Below are 20,188 nucleotides of genomic sequence, written 5' to 3' on the forward strand. Positions count from 1 at the left end.
ACCATTTTTGAGGACGTACTCACAGAAAGAGAGAGCATCACAAAGTTGAAAAAGACCCACGGCCATACACAGACAGATGAACAGGGTCAGAGTCGACAGCAGAGACAGTCAGTTTGTACGTGTGAACGTGCGATTCTACGAGTGTCCACAGATTTGATTTTCCTGTGTTAGTTGGCCTTGAACTGCCAAAATCAGGAAGTGAGCTGTAAGACTGCAGCAACAAAATGTCATCTTATTTCAAGGGAGAGAGAGAGAGCGCGACAGCACTGTGACACGTACTGTCCATGAAATGTGACTTTCATTTTCAACTGACTACAAACAATGAAACAATGATAACCTTATGTGGATCTTATTAGGTCGCTTTTCAGTTCTGAATACTGGAAATCTTGAGATGATTGTGGTAAAAATGATTATTTGGGGATTTTTATAAAGACTTTAATACTGTAATATCATTTAGTAGGGTCTTATTTATTTATTTCTCTACATTTTATTGCAAATGCAAAGTCTCTGACTGCATTCTTAAGGATTTGGTGGGTTGGCCATCACTGACCACTCAAAGAAAGCAGCGCTAGTTTATTTTCTGTTAAAGCTGTTTTAGTTCTATATCGGTGTGTCAAACATAAGGCAAAGGGCCTAGAATTGGCCCAGCAAAAGCTCCAATTTGGCCCATCGCATGGACTTACAATTGTATTTTCTTTGTTTTTACAGCTTTTACAACATTCATACTACATCAAAGTAACTGAGTAAAGGAAAAACTGTTTTTTTTTTTTACCTTTCTTTCTTCTGTTTTATAATTACACCCCTCAAATTTACACATTTATTTTCTTTACAACTTAAGCCCAAAGAGTAGTGCTGATGGATTACTTTGATTTATTCTGATTTACTCTTTCCTATACAGCACTTCTTTATCATGTAGAGAAACTGAGACATACTGTTGAAAATTCATTTTAATATCCAGGGATTAAATGTGTAGTCACACTCGACAGAAAGAGAACTTTCACTGCTATTAAATAGCAGCTACTCTCCTTTAGATGCTTGCTTTTTGATGAGATCTGGCAGATCTGGGAAAACAGCGTTTCGTTCCTATGCACCTTGTACAGGGAATACTTTACAGAAAGACCTCCATTTAACATGCCACTACCTATTGATGCATTCAAAAACATAATAAGGAAAGCAGTGAAGAAGACTTGTGGGCGTTTCTTTTGAGAAGCCATTTAATGTTTTATGTTATGGGTATTTTGACATTATGGACAATGTTGTGGATTTATATTTTATGTTTTATTTGTAGAATTATTATTTAGATGTTTTGGGTTGAGAGATTGTGATCTCAATGCGACTTCCTAATAAAATACAAGTAACACAAGGATACGTCTGATTTAGCCTCAGTCAACTCATACTCTTATGTCAAAGTGTTGAATAGCAGACCTTTAGTGTTTCATGAGAAATGCTAAGTGGCTTTCAACTTCTTGTGAGTCACCTGAGTGTGGAAATTCATTAATGACAGGGCACGAAGCCAACTCAAGCTGTAATCAATCTGACAGTCAAAATGTGATTGCTCAAAGGGACGCATGGATGATTTCTGACCGCACACGTAATGCACTGACCGAAATTTATTCTCACAATTTTCATTTCTGTTGTCCTGTCAGACTTAATTTGTGGTTAACATCTGTAATAGACACTCTTGCATATGGATGTCAGGTTGATATTTAATTTATGTTGTTGCCAGCTGATGGTGCTGGGAAGCAGCGTGACTTAATTTAAAATATGGACTCTTACAGAACCAGGTCAGGCTTTTTTTGTTTTGTTTTGTAAATGCTAGAAATAGAAACTGACGAAATTTATCAAGCAAAACATTCGCTGCTTGCAAGCATGTGCTAATAATATTTGTCTACGAGGTTTAAAACCTTTTTAAAAGGGAATGTTTTTGTGCTCATCTCACTTTGCTTAAATGCAAAGTTTTATGTCAACGTCCCAACATTCACGACTGCAAATTTTGCTACATACAAATTAAAAGTCACCTATTAGGTTTGTCCTTATTTTTCTTATCCAACTACAAGGTGGATGTCCATATTAAATGTTGCTTAAATGTAGTATATGCAGAAGTAATCTCTGTGACCCAAAGGGTCAGACTTGAAGCTACGCTGAAAGGTTGGTTTGCAAAGGTCCCCCCCCCCCCCATTATCAAGGTGGGGTAAGTAATTTTAGCACAGATTTCCTTATATGTTAAAAAACTTGACTCTGGAAGCCCGATGAGAGAATGTTAAAACCTCCCTATTTAAGTGTTTGTAATCTGGTTAGCTTGAAAAACAACATTTTCTCTCTAACTATTTGCGTTTGCTCCCTGCAGCTGTCAGCAACTCTTTGTTGGTGTCTGTTTGTTTGTCGTTGTGTGCACATGTGTGAGACTGCGTAAACTCACTCTCTCTGGGTTCATGAGGAGAGTCATTCTTGACAGGGGTGGGATCACTCCAGGAACGGCTGAAACTCTTCGATCTACGTTCAGCGAATGCTAGTGCAGGCGGGGAGAGAGAAACCTGCAAACTGGCTGTTTCTGCTATACACTCACCATCTTCAACACATGAAAGCGCAAAGATGGATGGAGGAAGTGCACAAATGTAGTGTAAATACGATGGCATCTCTCCTCTGCACAAACTGCCTACATGTACAAACGAACAAACACGTACTGTAAAGTAGACAAACAGTCATCCTCTCCTCGCTCCAGTTTCTATATCCTACCAGCTTCACTGAGCTACTCTGCAATAAAATCTGTTCTGCTTTGAACAGTAATCACTGTGCTCTTAGAATATTTTTAGACTACTTGAAAGTGTTTGATACAGTTAATCAACAGTGGTCCTCAGGGCATCATATTTTTTGGCTTGTGTGGATTTTCAGGACGATGGGTCCTGACTAGGGATGGGTACCGGTATCGGTTCTGACATAAACGGTAGTAACCAGACCGAAAAGCAGCGCACATTTCAGTGCTTTATTTCGGTGCTTTTCTTTCCTGAGCTGTGATACACTTTAGATTCTCGCCAATCATTTTAGATTTCCGAGGATAGTAGGCGGGCCCAGGTACGTACGTTCTGTTAGAGCAGAGCTACAGATTAAAAATACCCAAGGCGAAGCGGTCAAAAGTCTGGCTGTACTTCACAGCAAAATATGCAAACTCAGCAGCCTGCAACAAGTGCTTTAAGCTGATACTGTGATACTGTGAAACTCTCAAAGGAGGTAACACCTCAAATCCGATGAAACACCTGGCGACGCATAGCGTTTTTTTAAAAAGCCGAGAAATGTGCCGTATTTGATAGCTTGCTGCAAGACCTCACGCTGTGCACATCTACTGCGGGTGTGGTGCCTCGGACCGGAGTTAGCAACATCCCCCAAAAACTGGAGGAGTAGAGTCCTGGCCCCTAGCCCTGCCAGTGTAGCAGAAATGATGACGGATGATGATGGCAGCAGCAGCAGTTCTTCTCTGCATGAGTAGCTAATTTACGTTGAGTAGGCTAACCACGTTATTACATTAATGCATGTAAGCTGAACTAGCAAACATCATCATAGCTACATGCGGCTGTCCTCTTGTTTGATGGCAGATACTCCCTTCACCCTGCCAAAAAGGCTAAAATGACCAAAGAAAAAGTGGAAAACAGTTAAACATGAGAGGTGTTTGGACAAAGTTTGTGGTTTTTCCATTGTTTAAGCACTGCTTCCAGCCAAGAATGATATCATATATGCCCCATAGCTGCAGAAAAGGCTAACAAACGGCACCGTTTCAAAAGTACTGGTTTGGCACCGGTATCGGATAAAACCTAAACGATACCCATCCCTAATCCTGACTTTGTTCACGTTGCTTCTCACATCAACGTCTTCATCTTTTCTTTTATAAGGAAATTCAGAGGCTCAACTTTTTTGATGTAATGATTTAAACGTGTCCTATTCTATATTCTTAGCACAACAAATACAGCTTTGTGTATTTTTTAAGTCAGAACCAAACTGCAGGTTAACTAACTATACTCAGGTTAGCTTGGCCCTAACAAAACGCTCATGTGTCCATGAAGAGAGAGAACTTGAGCCACCCTACATTTATTTATTTTTTGCTTCCATTGTCAATCTGTGTGAAGGAGGTGAGGGGTTGTTGGGGAAAATTGATGGAGCTATGAACACCGAAAAGTATGATGATCAGATTTTGAGCCAACATGGAGTACAATCCGGGAAGCATCTCACTGGCAACAGCTTCATTTTTCAGCATGATAGCGATCTAAAACACACTGCCAGTGCGGTAAAAGCATAACTAGTTAGAAAAACACACACAGTGGAATAGTATCAGCCCGGATGTCAACGTTATTGAAGCAGTGTGGGATCAACTTGATAGAGAATGGAACAAAAGCAAACCAACATCCAAAGAAAAGCTTTGAATGTCCTTTACGAAAGCTGGAGAACTATTCCTGAAGACTACTTAAAGAAATTACAAGAAAGTTTTCCTAAGCAGCTCACTATGTGTTGAAGAATAAAGGTGGTCACACCAAATACTCTGTTTTTGCCTTATATATAAATGGAAACATATTTGCACATATTTCAATAAATCGTTGCGCCTTTTTCCTATTTTCTGAGCAAAATATAAAGAAATGAGGGATAGCTCAAGACTTTTGCACAGTACTGTAGGAATGTGAGATCACTTTCCCTTACAGACATCAGCATCAAGATTTGGGGATGTCATATATTTCTACAGTGAAAGAATCAGGAGATGGTGTCATGTTTAGGTTTTAGTAATGGCTTCAACAGAGACTTTAAAGATTCTTTGATTTTCATTTAAGAAAGATGGCTGTATTAATTTTGAACGTTCACATGGATTTATGAGCGCTGACAGAAATAAAAAGATCACCATTTTTAGCAGAGCACACTGTACATGTTTTCTTTGTACTTCCATATTTTCTAAAATCATAAAAGACAATAAAACTCTGGATGAGTCAATCCAATCTATCAAGTTTCTTGAAAGGTTGCAGTCACAGGACTCTAAGATCTCATTTGTCTCACAGACCCGTCTCAGTGATGCCCCGCTCACTATTTTTAAAAAGAAAAACACACACTTTTCAATCACCGCAACCCATTGCCTCATTTTTTGCCTTTTTAAAAGTATGTAATTTATTTTTGTGTGTGCTTTACGACAAAAACAACCAAAAAAACAAACATTTAAAGTGCTGCAACTAGAAAGCACGTACTGTGCACAGAGACACACACACACATAAATACACATGCACAGTCATATCGCTGACTTATCAAACACACACTGATCAATATATAATCTTCAAAGAGAGACAATATGCTGATTTAAAAAAAAAAAAAATCCCAGCAAAGCAGCAGCAGTGCTTGGTGCCACACACACAGGCGAGAACACGCCAAAATAAACAGGAAAACAAAACACTTGTGATGGCGGGGTGAAGAACATCACAGTCAATTTGAGCAAACATATCAACCACACACATCTGACTCACTCTGTGCTTTAAGCCTTCTGCTGCCCACCATCCGAAGATGCTTCCGGAAGTTCCTGTGGGTAGCAAAATCAAAGCGGAGGAGGGATAACAGAGGACAGAGGAAGGACCAAAATGTAAAGAAGAGAAAGGGGAAGCGGTGGGTGGGGAGAAAAAAAGTCAGGCAACACACAAAAACACACACATTAGTGTCACGCATCTATTTATAACAGAGGTTTGAAAAAAGAGCTAATTAGGTAAATATATATTCATTTACTTGTCAGCGTGAGTGGTCAAAACAGTGCTGTGGGAGTAATGTGGGCTACCACATGGTGACAATACCTCTTTTTATGCTTTTTTTTTTTTAGATTGTTGAAACGCACAAGATTATAATGCAACAGCAGCCAGAAGGGAAACCCTGCTCAGCTCTCATCTGAACAAGACATTAAAGCTTCAGAAGTAGCTTTTTTTGGTCAAGTTAGCATAGACCTAGTGAACAATTTATGGAATAATGTCCATGACATATATTGACCATGTCTAAAAGTCTTTAGGAAATACTCCTCCTCTGCAACCAGTGTGTGATTGGTGCAAAAATGGTTTTTACTCAGTCCGGTTTATCAATATTAGTGGTGGAGTTTGTTAACAAGTTTAAAGCAAAAAATCAAATAAATAAAAACACAAATCAGACTAAAATTATAGCACATGAAAAGACAAGAAACTCAGATATTTCAGGTAATACTGAACTAAATGGGCAACACACTTGCATAGTACACACAGCAGGGACATTGCTAATCCTAACACTGAAAAGAAAGAAGGATGATAGTTATGCATCTATTTTAAAAGGTTCACCATAAAATGCTTAAAAAGGTACATACTTTCATGAAACTATAGATAAAGGACATAAACGCGTGCTTTATATATTATAAAAACTGTGGTATGAGTCAGAGTGTGGCTTTCAAAGAATTTGCCAAATGAGTTGTCAATCAAATGTCATATTAAATAACCAGAGATACACATATTTGATATTTAAACTGTCTTGTACACTGAAACATAATGTGTGACTGGTGTTGGTTTTGACCCATCTAAAACCAGATCATACACACATAAACGTTCATACTAGCCTATGAGTAAGTAAATATTGGAGATGTTGCATTACCATGCACTGTTTGGAAGCGTTTAATCTTCTTAATAGCAGCAAAGTATTATGGTTTGTGTAGACTTTGTGGGTGACTTGCTGCCTGATCCTGACATAATGTTCTATGCAAGAGTCCCAGATAAACATCCTTTTATCTTTCTGAGCTCCTCCCATGTCCCCTCTACACTCAGTGTTGATTCACTAAGCTACCAGTCAACACTCATTATTAATGGTCTCAGCGTGTGGTTGTGTGTGGGGAAATATATGCGTGATTGTCTGTTGGTAAAGCCTATAAATATAGAAGCAGCAGAAAGGGGAAAGAAGTCTTTAGAGTCTTCTTTCCCTTGATTTACTTCTTTAATAATGTCAGGAGAATAACTTATTCATGGTTTGATTTTGCATGTTTGTACAGCTAACTTCATCATCTAGATCTAGTGTAACATGGTCTAAATTAGAAATTAAATATAGTGCATATACTTATCACAGAAAAACTATTTTGTTTCCTTTAGTCCTAGATTATTAAAATGATATGTGGTTCATTATTGCAGTAGTAAACTGTAAAATTTGCAGACTAAATTGCTGATTAAATGAGCAGAAACATAATCACACCACCTAGTTAAATAAGTGGAAAATGAATAGATGCTATCACACCTGCAGTGTCTTAATTTTGTGCAGACAACAGGGATGAAAATCACAGATATAAAGTGAACACTTTTTTTAGTAATGATTATGGAAAGGACTTCCTGGCTTTGTTTTTCCCTGTGTTTTGGAAGTAACACTAGACTCTTATGGCATTTTTAACGTCTATATATTTTTGATATTTTTGCTATAACACATAATAATGATGCAGTTTTAGTTCAGTTAATAGTGAAAGTGAATGTGGAGAATTTCACGCAATAAAAATCAGATTCGCTGTCTCTTATAAAAAGAAGATGGGTCAGACTGCTCTGCTCAGACACCTGTGGCTGTGTGGCCATGTTATACACATATTCAGAGCTAGTAGTAGAAAGAAAACAGAGCGTTTAGAACCGTCTCAGATGTCTATCTATCGATCTGTCTGCTTAACGAAACAAAAAATATAGAGAAAATAAGGAACGGTATAAAAAAGCCCACGTAAACAAGCCACAAAGCAGCTGTAATAACTCAGAGAATTCAAGAGTGAAAGTAAAAATTGGAGTGATTAGGCATTGAAATGGTTCCTTCACTTTTCCTTGCTTTTGTTTATAGTTTTATCTTCATTATTATTATCTCATAATATAACAAACAAAGTGGAAAAATTTGCATTGAATCCACTGCTTTCACTGGTTTTTAACAGAAACCCTGCATGAAAATTGCCTTGTTATACGAATAATTCTTTTGTGCTGTGGTAGAGACCAGATTTACCCTAATGTGAATACATTTTTAAATTCTGTTTATATCAGCAGACTGTGATATGGATGATTATTTAGAGTTCACCGTGGGCAAGAAAATACAATAAATCCCATTCTTAAGCCAGCACCACTGCAACATCTCCATACAGAAGCTTTCACTGAGCTGTTTCAGAGTTACAGAAAGGAAATGATGAAGAACAAAGTCAATCACAAAGAGTATTGTGTCATCAAGAGATTTCATGTCTCATTTATAAAATATATAATGTTCCCTGTCCACAAAGCAGGCATTTTCTAATGCATTCACTTTGAGGTTGGTTTTGTTTTTGATCTGTTTTTGTTGTTCAAATACCCAGTTAGAGTGGATAAAAAGCCACAATGGAGAAAGAAAAATAAACATGCATTTTAATATTTTGACAGCCTTAGGGTAAAGAAAGCCTCAATGTGCTAAAATCCATATTTTTAGAATAACACTTTGAGACAGACACAGGATGGATTTTTGTGTGTTTTAGAGGTAAACTGCCCCCAAAAGTTTGTTCTGCAGTTTATTTTCCCTTGTGCTCAAATCACACATTTCGATGAAACAACACGCAGCTTTAATGACATTGGCACTGCAGATGGATAACACTCAGATGTCAAAGGAATCGAGATGTACTGCCTCGTGTCGCAGACGCCATCTGCCCCTGTGTGACAGAGTATCAGGGCCCGGGTGAAACAGGTTCTGAACTTGCAACTAAAGTCATTTCTCCATGTTGCAGAATCAAAATTTTTGAGGTAAATAAACACATATTTATAAAAACAATATCATCATATTTAAAATGTAGCTCTAATAAAGCAGCCTGCGGTGTACTACAGATTTAAATGCTTAGGTGCTTGCAACTATACAAAATATTTCTCAAATTAATTCAGACAAATTGCATACAACTTATCTACAAAAACAAAAATAAGTTGTCCATGTAGCATATCTTCAATTTTCCAGCCTTACACTGGAATAAAAGTTTGATTCATTCTGGCTTTGAAATTGGGGCATTGTGAGGCGATCCTTTTCTGGTTCTTTTAAAACCTGATGTCCTCACACCTCGTGTGCCATGTTCCAACTATTTGGCTTACACAGATTAGATATGGCTGTAAATAAGCAATAACAGAACCATAGCCAGAAATGAGCGCCAAAAACTGTGCCTGAGGAGGGGGGGGTGGGGTGCTTCGTACCTCTGGATGACTTCTGCTGACTCCTGCTCCCTCTCTCTCCTTTTTCTCTGCACAAATCCCCGGAAAGCCCTGCCATGATGTGGCACAGTATTAAAGGGATGAGAGAGGGAGAGTGCTGGCATAGTGAGGGGTAGGACAGTGCAGGGAGGCTGATGCCACGGCTTTGAGCTGCAGGGGTTTTTGGGCTATAAAGAGGATGCTGTTGTAGGTAGACAGCAGATAGCTTTGACTAAAAAGACCAGCAAGGTAAATAACCCCATGTGCCAGTTTGCATCTATAATAATCCATCATCCCATAGAAATGAGTATCTTGTCACCTTAAGTGACTTTTCAAGTGTTACACTTTTCAATTCTTAAAGAAATAGTTTGTTTTGGGGGGAATTTTATACTTTTTTACTTTTTGTACCATCCCAGAATCAGTTCCGCTTTGCTTCTAGTGCACCCTTCTTTGCATTTTAATGTTATGTTGAGTTTGGAGTATACACTATACTTAAATCAGCTCTTGCAGGTATGTGAACTCAAAAAGCAGCTACACTCAAATACATGCACGTTCTTCAGTACTTTGGGTATTTATTCACAACATGAGGTACATCAATTTTTAATGGAAACATTTCTTGACATTAAAACTATCTTCCCCTAGCAAGACCTCTTAGAAAAGAAGGATTTTTCTTTTTGTGGAGGCATGCCATTCGTTCATATGAACTACTGAGAAACTTGAGTGTGTTCTGACTAGCAGAAAGTCATACCACTGGGCTCACACTGGACTTCCATGTGTCAAAGTACAAACGTGGTGTGAAATGTACCACTTTCAATGTGCGATTATGTCTTCAACAGTCTTAATTGTCATTTGAAAGTGTGACCCAACAATTCTGTGAAACTGATTAACATTTGTCCAAATCAGAGTTTTAGCTAGACTACCTTTAACCAGTGATACCCCACTGTGGGCACTTCACATTCTGCTCGAGTAAATAAAAATGAATGAGTAAAATCCCCCTCAAATAACATGCCCATTTAATGAAGAGGTGTGGCTTTACTTTCTATGTTTGGGAAAGAAATCCCATTTTAAGAAAACAAAAAAACAAACCCCAAAACAATATTGTGTTAATCCACTTCCACCAGACTGGCACTTCATGGCACCTCAGCCATAAAACTGGTCAGAAGTATCTCCAATTTTAGCTAGTTTACCTAGTCAAGTATTGATAATACAAAACAACAGAGTTGATCTTGGATATGTTATTTACAGGTTTTTAGAAATAGCACAGAGTCACATGAAAATGAAAGTTTTCAAAGGTCTCTATGCTGCCCTTTTAAAAGCTAAGTACACCCCAATGACTCAAAGGAGTTGTGGAGGAATTTTGGCCCATTCTTCTTTGCGAGGTTGCTTTAGTTCGTTATGGTTACCAGCCATTTGTTTTTGCACAGCTCTCTAAAGTGCTACCACAACATTGCTACTTACTTTGCCTGGGATGATTATCTTGTTGCATGAACTAAATTTGGCTAAGGTTTAGCTCTAGGACACGTGGCCTAACATCTAGAACACTGGTTTACTGATGAGTTCATGGTCAACTCAGTGAGTGCAAGATGCCCAGGTCCTGTTGCAAAAATCATCTTCCCTGCACCACCATGCTTGACAGTTGCTATGAGGTGTTTTTGCTGGTATGTTGTGTTTGGTTTTCACCAACATGTGCCACGTGCCACTGTGCATTATGGCAAAACATCTCAAGAGTCAAACCTAGGCCTGCTGCCATGGCAACTCTTCCAACAAGCCATACTAGTTCAATCTTTTTCTAATTGTACTTTCATGAACTTTGACATGTAACACGCTAACAAGTCTAATTAACTGATTAATCTAATTGTGATTAACAGCACTTTCCTGCTACTTACCTCCTTGATTTCTATGGAAACAGTAAGGGTGTACATAGATTTTCATAGACTACACAGATATCTTTGAAAACTTGCTCTCTCAAATGATGATATATTTAATCATACATACTGTTTAGTACAATCAGTTAATTTGGGGTTTTTATATTTTTATAACAAATACTGACATCAGGACTGAATACCTTTGTGCTTACAACTGAAGAGTGGACTGTTTAATAAAAACCTGACATGTTTTCAGTGTTAAGTAGCAGCTCGGGTTAGCTGGGCTTAGTTAGTCACAGTGTGTTGCAGCAGGAAGGGGTATGTAGTATGAAATGTTAAGGTTCTGGCTTGGTTAAGCAGTGTTAATATGTTAGCATTTATCTTATCGCTGAAGCTAGTTAGGAAGCTTTTGCACACAGCACATTTCTTACAGGCTATTTATCTATCAAAGTTTTATGGAACTTACTGAATACAGCCAAAAGTTGCATTTTACTGGAAGACACTTGGATTGAATTTTTGCACTATAAATACTTGTTCTTGTACTTATGAAATCTCTCAGACACATTTAGTTCCAAACATGGCTGAAGTCAGCCAGCACAGATTTAGTGATAATTAGGAAGGCTGTGAAGAAGGATTAGAGCACCAACATAACTAACACAAATATCTTAAATGGCCAAAGTCCCTCTATTGCTGTGACCTAGACGAGTGTGTGCGTGCCAAACTGGTAAAACTGCAGGGCGCATGTGAGCTGCCAGGGTTTAGGTCAGCCAACGCACAGACATTTTCTGTACTTGAGCTTGGCAGGCTTACTCAGCAGCACTGGATTACACCGGACTTCCCTTCTGTCACATTTTTACATGAATTAACATTATTTGTGCTGACTGCGCTTTATAGTTGTTCAGAGAGCTAAACACGCAATATTAAATGTATTTCAGTTTTCATATTATTTGAGAGCACTGCGCTACATCCTGCTTGGTTCTCTCTTGTAATGATTTATTTTCTTTAACTCAGCGCAACAAGCAGCCCGATGATGAAGGTTAAATGATAGCATCTAAGTTAAGGAACAGCAGTTAAGGACGAGGGATTTAGATGAGGAAAAAAGAAATCAGGCAGGGAACAATACTCACGAGATCCTGTTTGATGGTCCCAAGATTAATTAGCATGCAAGAAGAGAAGCAAGAAAGAAGAAGAAACAGTTAAGGCACCAGAGAGCACTGAGTCTCAGAGAGGCAAAGAACAGCATCAGAATGAGACAGAGGAAGTTTATGTTTAATCTCCATGTGTAAAAACTAATAAAGTAAAGCCATATTAGTGCCGTAGGTTTGCATTTAATTATAGAATCAAACAGCTTTTGCGGGATATGTGGTTGAGTGTGACTTTGGGCTCAACAGATGGTGCAACAAGCATCTAATACAAGGTGAAAGGCGAAAACACAAAGTGAATGACTTAAAAAGAGGTAAAATGACAGTGAAGGGGAGAAACAGTTTGCTGGAAACGGTGGGAGATTCTGCATATTTTAATCAGAAGTTGTGACAGTAGAAATATTCTGCAACTGCAGGTGTTTTTGAGAGATAAATTCATGCACTTACACAAATAGGTGCACGCGTTTTTATTCAAACGTGCTGACTAATATTCCAGCTCGAATGCACATGCAGCATTGATTTTACGGCCCTCAAAAGGGGTGTTTTCAGGTTTTCGTGTAGACTAGTAATATGGACAACGATAAATATGATGATGCATATGAGATGAGAGTGATCAGTCTAAGCATTTCTTTTATTCTTCTTTGAAGAAAAACTTGCAGCTGATTACATTTTAACCAAAAGGAAATGTGAGAATTAACAAAATAGTCACTATGATGGATGTCCTCCTTAAGCAAAACTTATAATAGTTTGCAAGTTGATTTTTAAACTTGCTCACGGGGAAGTCAATGGCAGCCTAGAAGATAATAAATCAATTAGAAAATCCTTAATGTTAAGTATGCCAGTAATGGTCTGTTTCTAGGCAGTTGTATAAGACATTGCCATGGTACGTTTACTCTGACCTTTCAAACAGCAGATCTGGCATAATTGTGACTGTGCATGTTTGTGTACGTGTGTGCACAGGAACTGGACACTCACGCCTGCATGGTTGTTGTAGCAGTTTGAAAGGTGAACATATTTTCCTTGGGGAACCAGTTGGTGTCTTCTGCAATTAGAGAGAAAAATGAGGTTTCCGAGTTTAATAGACAGAGAAAAATAGACCATATTGGCAAATGTCGTAGTAAATTTATTGGAAATATGAAATCACAAAACCAGCACCAGCACTTCACAGTCCAGCACTCCACAAATGGAGAGAGGGAGACACAAAGGAAGAGACAGCAGAGGAAAGAGACGGGCAGACGAAGAGTCAAAAATACAGATCACCACGTTACAACATCAAACTCTCGATCCCCTCCAGACCTGAGAAGAAATAGATTTGAAGTAATAAATATAATATTAGCTTATTTTAATGCAGGCATCCGTTATTTTTGTTTTGTTTCCTTAGACTGATAAACACTGATAGCAATAAGTGTTATTTCTTGACATTTTATGAAGGGCTTATTTGTTACTTGTTTTATACTCAGGTATTATAAATAGAGTTTATATGGAATCTTAAGTTTAAAAAAAAGTAATCTGATGGAGAAGATTTTCGTGAAAACTACCAAAGGTGTGTTTTACTAGTGATTTTATAACCTACATTTGCACTATTTTTCATCACTATAACATCCTTCATTCACTCGTCCATTTTCTTAACTATTCATCAAACCACACACCAAGCTGAAATAACCAATTAACTTAACAAGCATGTCTTTGGACTTTGGATACAAACCCATGTAGGCACAGGGGGAACATCAAGTCTCTACATGAAAGGGAAGACAAGAAGCTTCTTACTGTGAGGCCACAGTGCTAACCGCTGCACCACTGTGCCGTCCTTTAAACGTCATGAATTAAAAAGATGAATTTTTGTGGAGAAGTCTCAAGCCAATCCTCATTTTCTTTATGTTTTGCTTCCAAGAATTCATTGTAATTTTTAGAGCGGTCTTGAACAATAGTTCTCTCTTGTTTCAGTCCAGTGCATATACCTGATCATTTCAGAGGAATGCTTTATTGTTGTTTGTTAAGCCACTTAACATTGATCTATTTATCACCCCAACATTAAAAGGCACCTAAGTAATGAACCAGAGCTGCACATAACAGACAATTTTATTCAGATAACTTTAACTTCAATCTTTAGGCACTTTATTACAAGAAGCCTGCCAAAAAGACCATGTTGGTTTCCATTTCTTTCATTGGATCTACAAATAGTATTTTGTACACCGAGACAAGTGTAATTTGTTGAAAATTTGCAGCGTGTCATTGAAAATTTAAGAAACTGGACAAGTGGAGAACATCATAGGCAATAGGAGGCCTAAAAAAAAAAAAAAGAAAAGCCCTATCTAAATCAGATCAACAGTATTTTAAAGTCATGGAAACAGGCAGGGGAAAAAAGTTAAAATCAGACAGAAGAGGAGTGTCTACAGCCATCTGCAAAACACGGTGGGGGCTCTGTCATGGTTTGGGGCTTCATTTCAGCCAGTGTTGGAGATCTTATCAAAATTGATGGAATTCTGAAATCCAGTCCATTTTTAGCCACAGTGCAATACCATCTGGAAAGCTAATTGGCATTGGCCTCATTGTTCCGCATGACAGTGATCCCAAGCACACTGCCAACACCCTGCAAACTGTATACCTGAATGTCTGGATAGAAAAGCACACAATGAAACACTATCAGTCATGGATTGCCCCCCGGAGCCCGGACCTCAACATTACTGACACACAGTGGGATCATCTTGACAGAGAACGGAACAAAAGGCAGCCGACATCCAAAGAAGAGCTTTGAATGTCTTTCAAGAAACTTGGAGAACTATTCCTGAAGACTGCTTAAAGAATTCAAAGAAGGCTTTCCCAAGAGAGTTCAGGTTACGTTGAAGAATAAAGGCGGTCATATCAAGAATTGTACAAACATTTTTGCCTTATCTACAGTATTGCCATGTATGTTTGCACATGTTTCTATAACTTGTTGCACCAATTTTATATTTTCCCTAACAAAATATTAAGGAATGAGGAGTGGCTCAAGAGTTTTGCACTGTACTGTAGTTTCTTTTTGCCATTTTCTATTATTTTTTCTGCTTCTTTGTACTAATAAAGAGGCTTTAACTTTCAGCATAAAGTGCCTTGAAGCAACTGTTGTTGTGATTTGGTGCTATACAAATAAAACTGTATTGAATTGAAGTGAATGTTTAAGTAGCTATTCTTATTGGTTTATATACAAAACATCATCACTGTTAAAGTTTACTAAAAATGTAAAATATTAATAATTACCATTATAATTATTTGCTTCACAGAGAAAATATACTCTTCTATTGATTCTGTTAGTTTGACTTAATTATATACATCGTATGTCAAATTAAAAGTGTATTTAATTTATTTAGAAATAACTACATAAAACTGAAAAAAGATCAAAATCTATTTCATCTCTGGTCCCATACCCATTCCAGCCACAGGGCTTTATGGAGAACCTTACACTACCCTCCCCCCCCACTTGTTTGTGCCTTTTGAGCCTCTACCTTCCTTTGTGTCCTGAACCCTCTCACCTCTCTCCAGCCCAGTCATCCGGTCCACACTCCACATCCGCTCTAGGCGTCGGTGCTGCTTGCCTGCCTCTCTCGATGCACTCTCCAGGTCCAGGGAACCCTGGCTTCGAGAGGGAGCAGTACTGCACGACTCACAAGCCAACCCGCTACACTCCGCCTCCCCTTTTCCACCTTCGCCCCAGCTACGAATGTTGTGGGCGCTGACCGAGGTCTGCAGTGGAGGCTGAGACAGGTGATGATGATGGTGGGTGTGGTGGTGTGATGCATGATGAGAGTGAGAGCCTGCAGCGGTTAGCTGCGGCTGCTGGTTGCTACTGCTGCTTCCACTTGCCGCGCTACTTCCTCCGCTGCTGGAAGGTGGATTCATGCTCGAGACATTGTGGTGGTGGTGGTTTCCATGATGGTGCATACTATGGTGATGGTTGCTGTGATGGTGGCTGCCACAGCTGCTGGTGCCACGGCCACTGCTTACGCGATGGTACTGGGTTGGAGACGATGAGGCGGAGGAAGGGGAATTGGAAGGCTGGATCGAGCCACCCCTAGATCCTACCCCACTGCTCCCCGACTTCTCCTTTAGGACGTCCAGTTCGAGGCTCTCCTTGCTGCCCTGGCCGGCGCTCATCAGCATACCGTGCTGGGTGGTGATGGTGTACACACGTGAAGGCTGCAGTGTACACTCCACACACTTCTGCTGGTCTTCCTCCACTGAGAAGCTGCGTTCGAGGGACAATCGTGCTGGTGCCTTGTTAGAAAGTGTGATAGAAGATGGGGTTGGCTGGAGTAAGCCCAGTGGCTGTGTCACTAGGCTGGTCTCCTGTTTGTCCTCACAGCCCTTAGTTTCAGAACAGGGATGGAGGTGGTTGTTGTTGTTGGGGCCAAATGTGTCACTTGGCGACTCCGGGTCAGGACCCACCAAGGTTTCACACAGAAGATGAGCTAGAATTTGAAAAACGAAGATGGTTATAAAGACAACTAAAAGTGCTAAAGAATGAGAAATATACCAAGGTGCTAAAGAGCAAGAAAACAGAAAGAGTGGGAAAAAAATGACAAGCTGGCACAGTGGATAATCATCTTTCTTCGGTTATCAGCTGTCATCGTGACACACCAATGAGTGCTTCCTGGCATTTCAGCAGAGGATGAGGTGAGAAAAGAACTAAAAGCATAAAGGAACACACACAGGGGAGATAGAGGGATGGACAAATGACAGGATGGCAGAGACGCTGACCTGATCCGTTTCGGTTTTCAGGGTGTGTGTGGGACAGGTACTCTCCAAATGCTCGCGCTGCTCTGTGGGGACACACACACACACACACACACACACACACACACACACACACACACACACACACACACACACACACACATACACGACACACATAAAGACATTAAATCATGGGTGGAAAGGAGGTATGAGTGGGAAAGAAGAGAAAGGGGAGAGAGAGGAGAGAAGGGCAAGGGAATTGTAAATTATAATCCTAATTGCCTTCTTTGTAGGCTTGTGCCACCCACAGATTAAGATGGAGCCGTTTTATCTCCTCGCTCCAGACAACCCCAGCCTGAGGGAGACAGAGTTTGAGACAACAGGAGGCGATAGAGTGAAGGATTGTTTTAGGGCGACTTAATTTCTCAGTGGGTCCTCAGTTTGCATTGATAGGTGTAATTGCAGATGGCAGACTGTGGGTGTGCTGGGATTTTTTTGTTTTGTGGCTGCACTTACTATATCTGTGAATACTTGACCTTGACAGCAACAGACCAAGATTGTTAATGTGCTGGTAGAAGCAAAAATAGATGCTAACAGGTTAATCTTTTACTCACAACTCTTTGCAGGTTACAACACTTTACAGATACACATTTAGCCACATATAGCAAAAATTAAATACCAAGGAGGGCTTCTCCTTTAAAAATAATAGTCCCAGATCTCACGGTTGATTGACACTGACCTGCTAATGTTCCTCTAGTGATTCTGTGTAATGGAAAAGGGATGAGAGAGACAAAGATGTTCTTTCAGTGTCAGTATAGGTACTCTGGAGAAATGTACTGCAGTGATAACTACAAGGAATGACAGAGGAGAGGACATGAGAAGTGAGTTAAACACTGTATGCTTACAATGAGTTACTGTGTAAGAAGAAAATACCACTGTAGTAGTTTTTACCATACAAGCAAACCACCGGCTAAGCTCTTGAAATATGCTGTTTATAGTTTCAACTTTCCAACAGCAAGCTCGATGAAAAAGAAACCACCTACTGCTCTATTAAGGGATCTATAATTCAGCCCATTTTAACACTTAATGTTTTTAATGTATTAATTTTACTTGAACACTGTCAGCTGACTGTATGCAGACTTTAAATGCTGAGTTTATCTCTAAAATGGAAGCATTATGCATATTATATTTATTTTTAATAATAATCTGATGTGTTCACAATATCAATATCAGTTATACTAACATACTAGTTACACTAGTACTAATTGAACACCGCAGCCCAAATGCTCCTAGTGGTTATGCTTTCCCAATACAGCTAACTGCTGACGTATCTGTGCTGAAGAATCCCTTGTATGCAGGAGAATCTGTGGGTGTACACCTCCGCCCGGCACCACCGTCAATTATTAAAGCCTGTCCAGCACAGTAAGCATACACACACATACACAAACTGACTCACACCATCTCCATCACAGAAAGAGCCGGAGTGCAGTGAAAACACTTCTCTCACACAGTTTCTTATTGAGACACAGCTCTGTATTCTTAGTGCACTCTGTGCTCTTTCACCCCTTTAACCCTCAAGGCTCCTCTTGAGACAATGCACAAAAACAAACCTGACTGACAAACCTGACTGACAAACCTGACTTTTCCATTTAATGATAAAACCTGACCTGTTTATAGCAGTCCATATAGGCATATTCTACAACCTGTCATATGTGCCATACTGAAATGTAAGCAATGTAAGTGAAATAACTAGCAGTCCAGTAAGAGAAGTTAATATTCCTGTACATATTCTCACCTCTAGATATCTGTAAACCTTAAAAACTATAAAACAATTTTGTCCTTAAGTTTGACCCGAGCATAGAACCATATAATTGTGATAATATGTGTTCTGATCCACGTCCCTTCAGCCTCCTTCCATTGCTGTGATGTACAAATACTGGAATAAATAAAGAAATATAAAGCGTGGTTGTACAAATTAATGCACATTTTCCACATACAGTGGGTTTTGATAGTACTCTATTATATTGCTAATAGAACCATGCAAAAGAAGAAGATTGTGTCATTAAATGGCCAAACTTCACATGATAGAAGGGAAATACAACATTTGTGTTCATTACCTCATTACTCATTGATCAGCACAAGATTGGGAGCCTCAATTAAAAAACTGGGAGCAGAAAACAACATATAATCCCATCTTTAACCAAAGTGACATAAGTTATCTTCCTAATGGTTATGTTTAGCCCAATCCCCTGTACTGGGATATTGTCTTTCAAATAGATCACTTATCTCCTTGGTCCTTGGGTGCTACGAACTAAATCCTCTTCTGTGCTGGTAACATATAAGAAAAACAGACATGTTTTAATGCTGAGCCTCTTTTTTGAACCAAATGTAAGTAGTACACTATTTGGAATTGCATAGGTTTCTGAGTGTTAATGTGAGAAAATGTTTAAATATATTATATCATCATTATTTCATATATTTATCTTATGATATAAGAATATTGGAGGCAGCCCCTACTAATGTGACATTCAGCCACTAAAGGTGAGCATGGACCAAAAGTAAATGTAAGTAAATTTAATTGAAGTTAATTCAATTCAATTTAATTCAACATCAAGGCACTTTATACTGTTTAGGTCTAACAATCAGACAACCCTCTATGAACAAGCACTTGGTGACAGTTGGAAGGAAAAACTCCCCTTCAACAGGAACAAACCTCGGGCTTCCACACACTGTGGAAGAGAGTCAGAGATTAATAATAACTAACAATTTTAAAATAAAATCAGTTCAGTTTTATTTATATAATGTCAAATCACAACAGTTGCCTCAAGGTGTCGTATATTGTAAGGTAAAGACCCTACAATAATACAAAGACAACAGAGAAAAGCCCAACAATCATATGACCCCCTGTGACCAAGCACTTTGGCGACAGTGGGAAGGAAAAACTCCCTTTTAACAGGAAGAAACCTCCAGCAGAACCAGGCTCAGGGATGGTGAGGGGAGGAAGACAGGACTAGGTCATGCTGTGGAAGAGAGCCAGAGATGAATAAGAACTCGTTTTAATTTAATGCAGAGTGGTGTATAAACACACAGAGACTGAAAAGAGTTAAGTGAAGAAGAAACAGTCAGCGCATCATGGGTAACCTCCAGCAGCCTAGGCCTATTCCAGCATAACTGAGGGCTGTCTCAGGGTCAGGTAATTTATATGATAAGAGTTTGCAGATGCTGTAGTGCTGATCTTTATCTCAATTAAATTCACACTAGATGTTTTTGTATTGTTCACTGCTAAAAACATTTTGAA

The 20,188-nt window shown here is 39.1% G+C and overlaps 1 protein-coding gene across 4 annotated transcripts in view; it reads right to left on the minus strand.

Annotated features, from left to right (window-relative positions):
* Positions 1 to 20,188, minus strand: part of nsmfa (NMDA receptor synaptonuclear signaling and neuronal migration factor a) — a 44,157-nt gene that overhangs the window by 11,017 nt on the left and 12,952 nt on the right. The window contains exons 2-7 of one of the 4 annotated variants that reach the window (XM_026174080.1): positions 16,915 to 16,976; positions 15,690 to 16,625; positions 13,156 to 13,222; positions 12,166 to 12,171; positions 9,177 to 9,245; positions 5,490 to 5,542 (exon numbers count right to left, since the gene is read on the minus strand). In XM_026174080.1, coding sequence (XP_026029865.1) covers positions 5,490 to 5,542; positions 9,177 to 9,245; positions 12,166 to 12,171; positions 13,156 to 13,222; positions 15,690 to 16,625; positions 16,915 to 16,976 — 1,193 coding nt within the window. The remainder of the gene's footprint in view (positions 1 to 5,489; positions 5,543 to 9,176; positions 9,246 to 12,165; positions 12,172 to 13,155; positions 13,223 to 15,689; positions 16,626 to 16,914; positions 16,977 to 20,188) is intronic. The other 3 variants (XM_026174082.1, XM_026174083.1, XM_026174084.1) reach the window with 3 other exon arrangements.

This window comes from Astatotilapia calliptera, chromosome 7, assembly GCF_900246225.1.
Source record: "Astatotilapia calliptera chromosome 7, fAstCal1.2, whole genome shotgun sequence".
NCBI classification, from domain to species: domain Eukaryota; kingdom Metazoa; phylum Chordata; class Actinopteri; order Cichliformes; family Cichlidae; genus Astatotilapia; species Astatotilapia calliptera.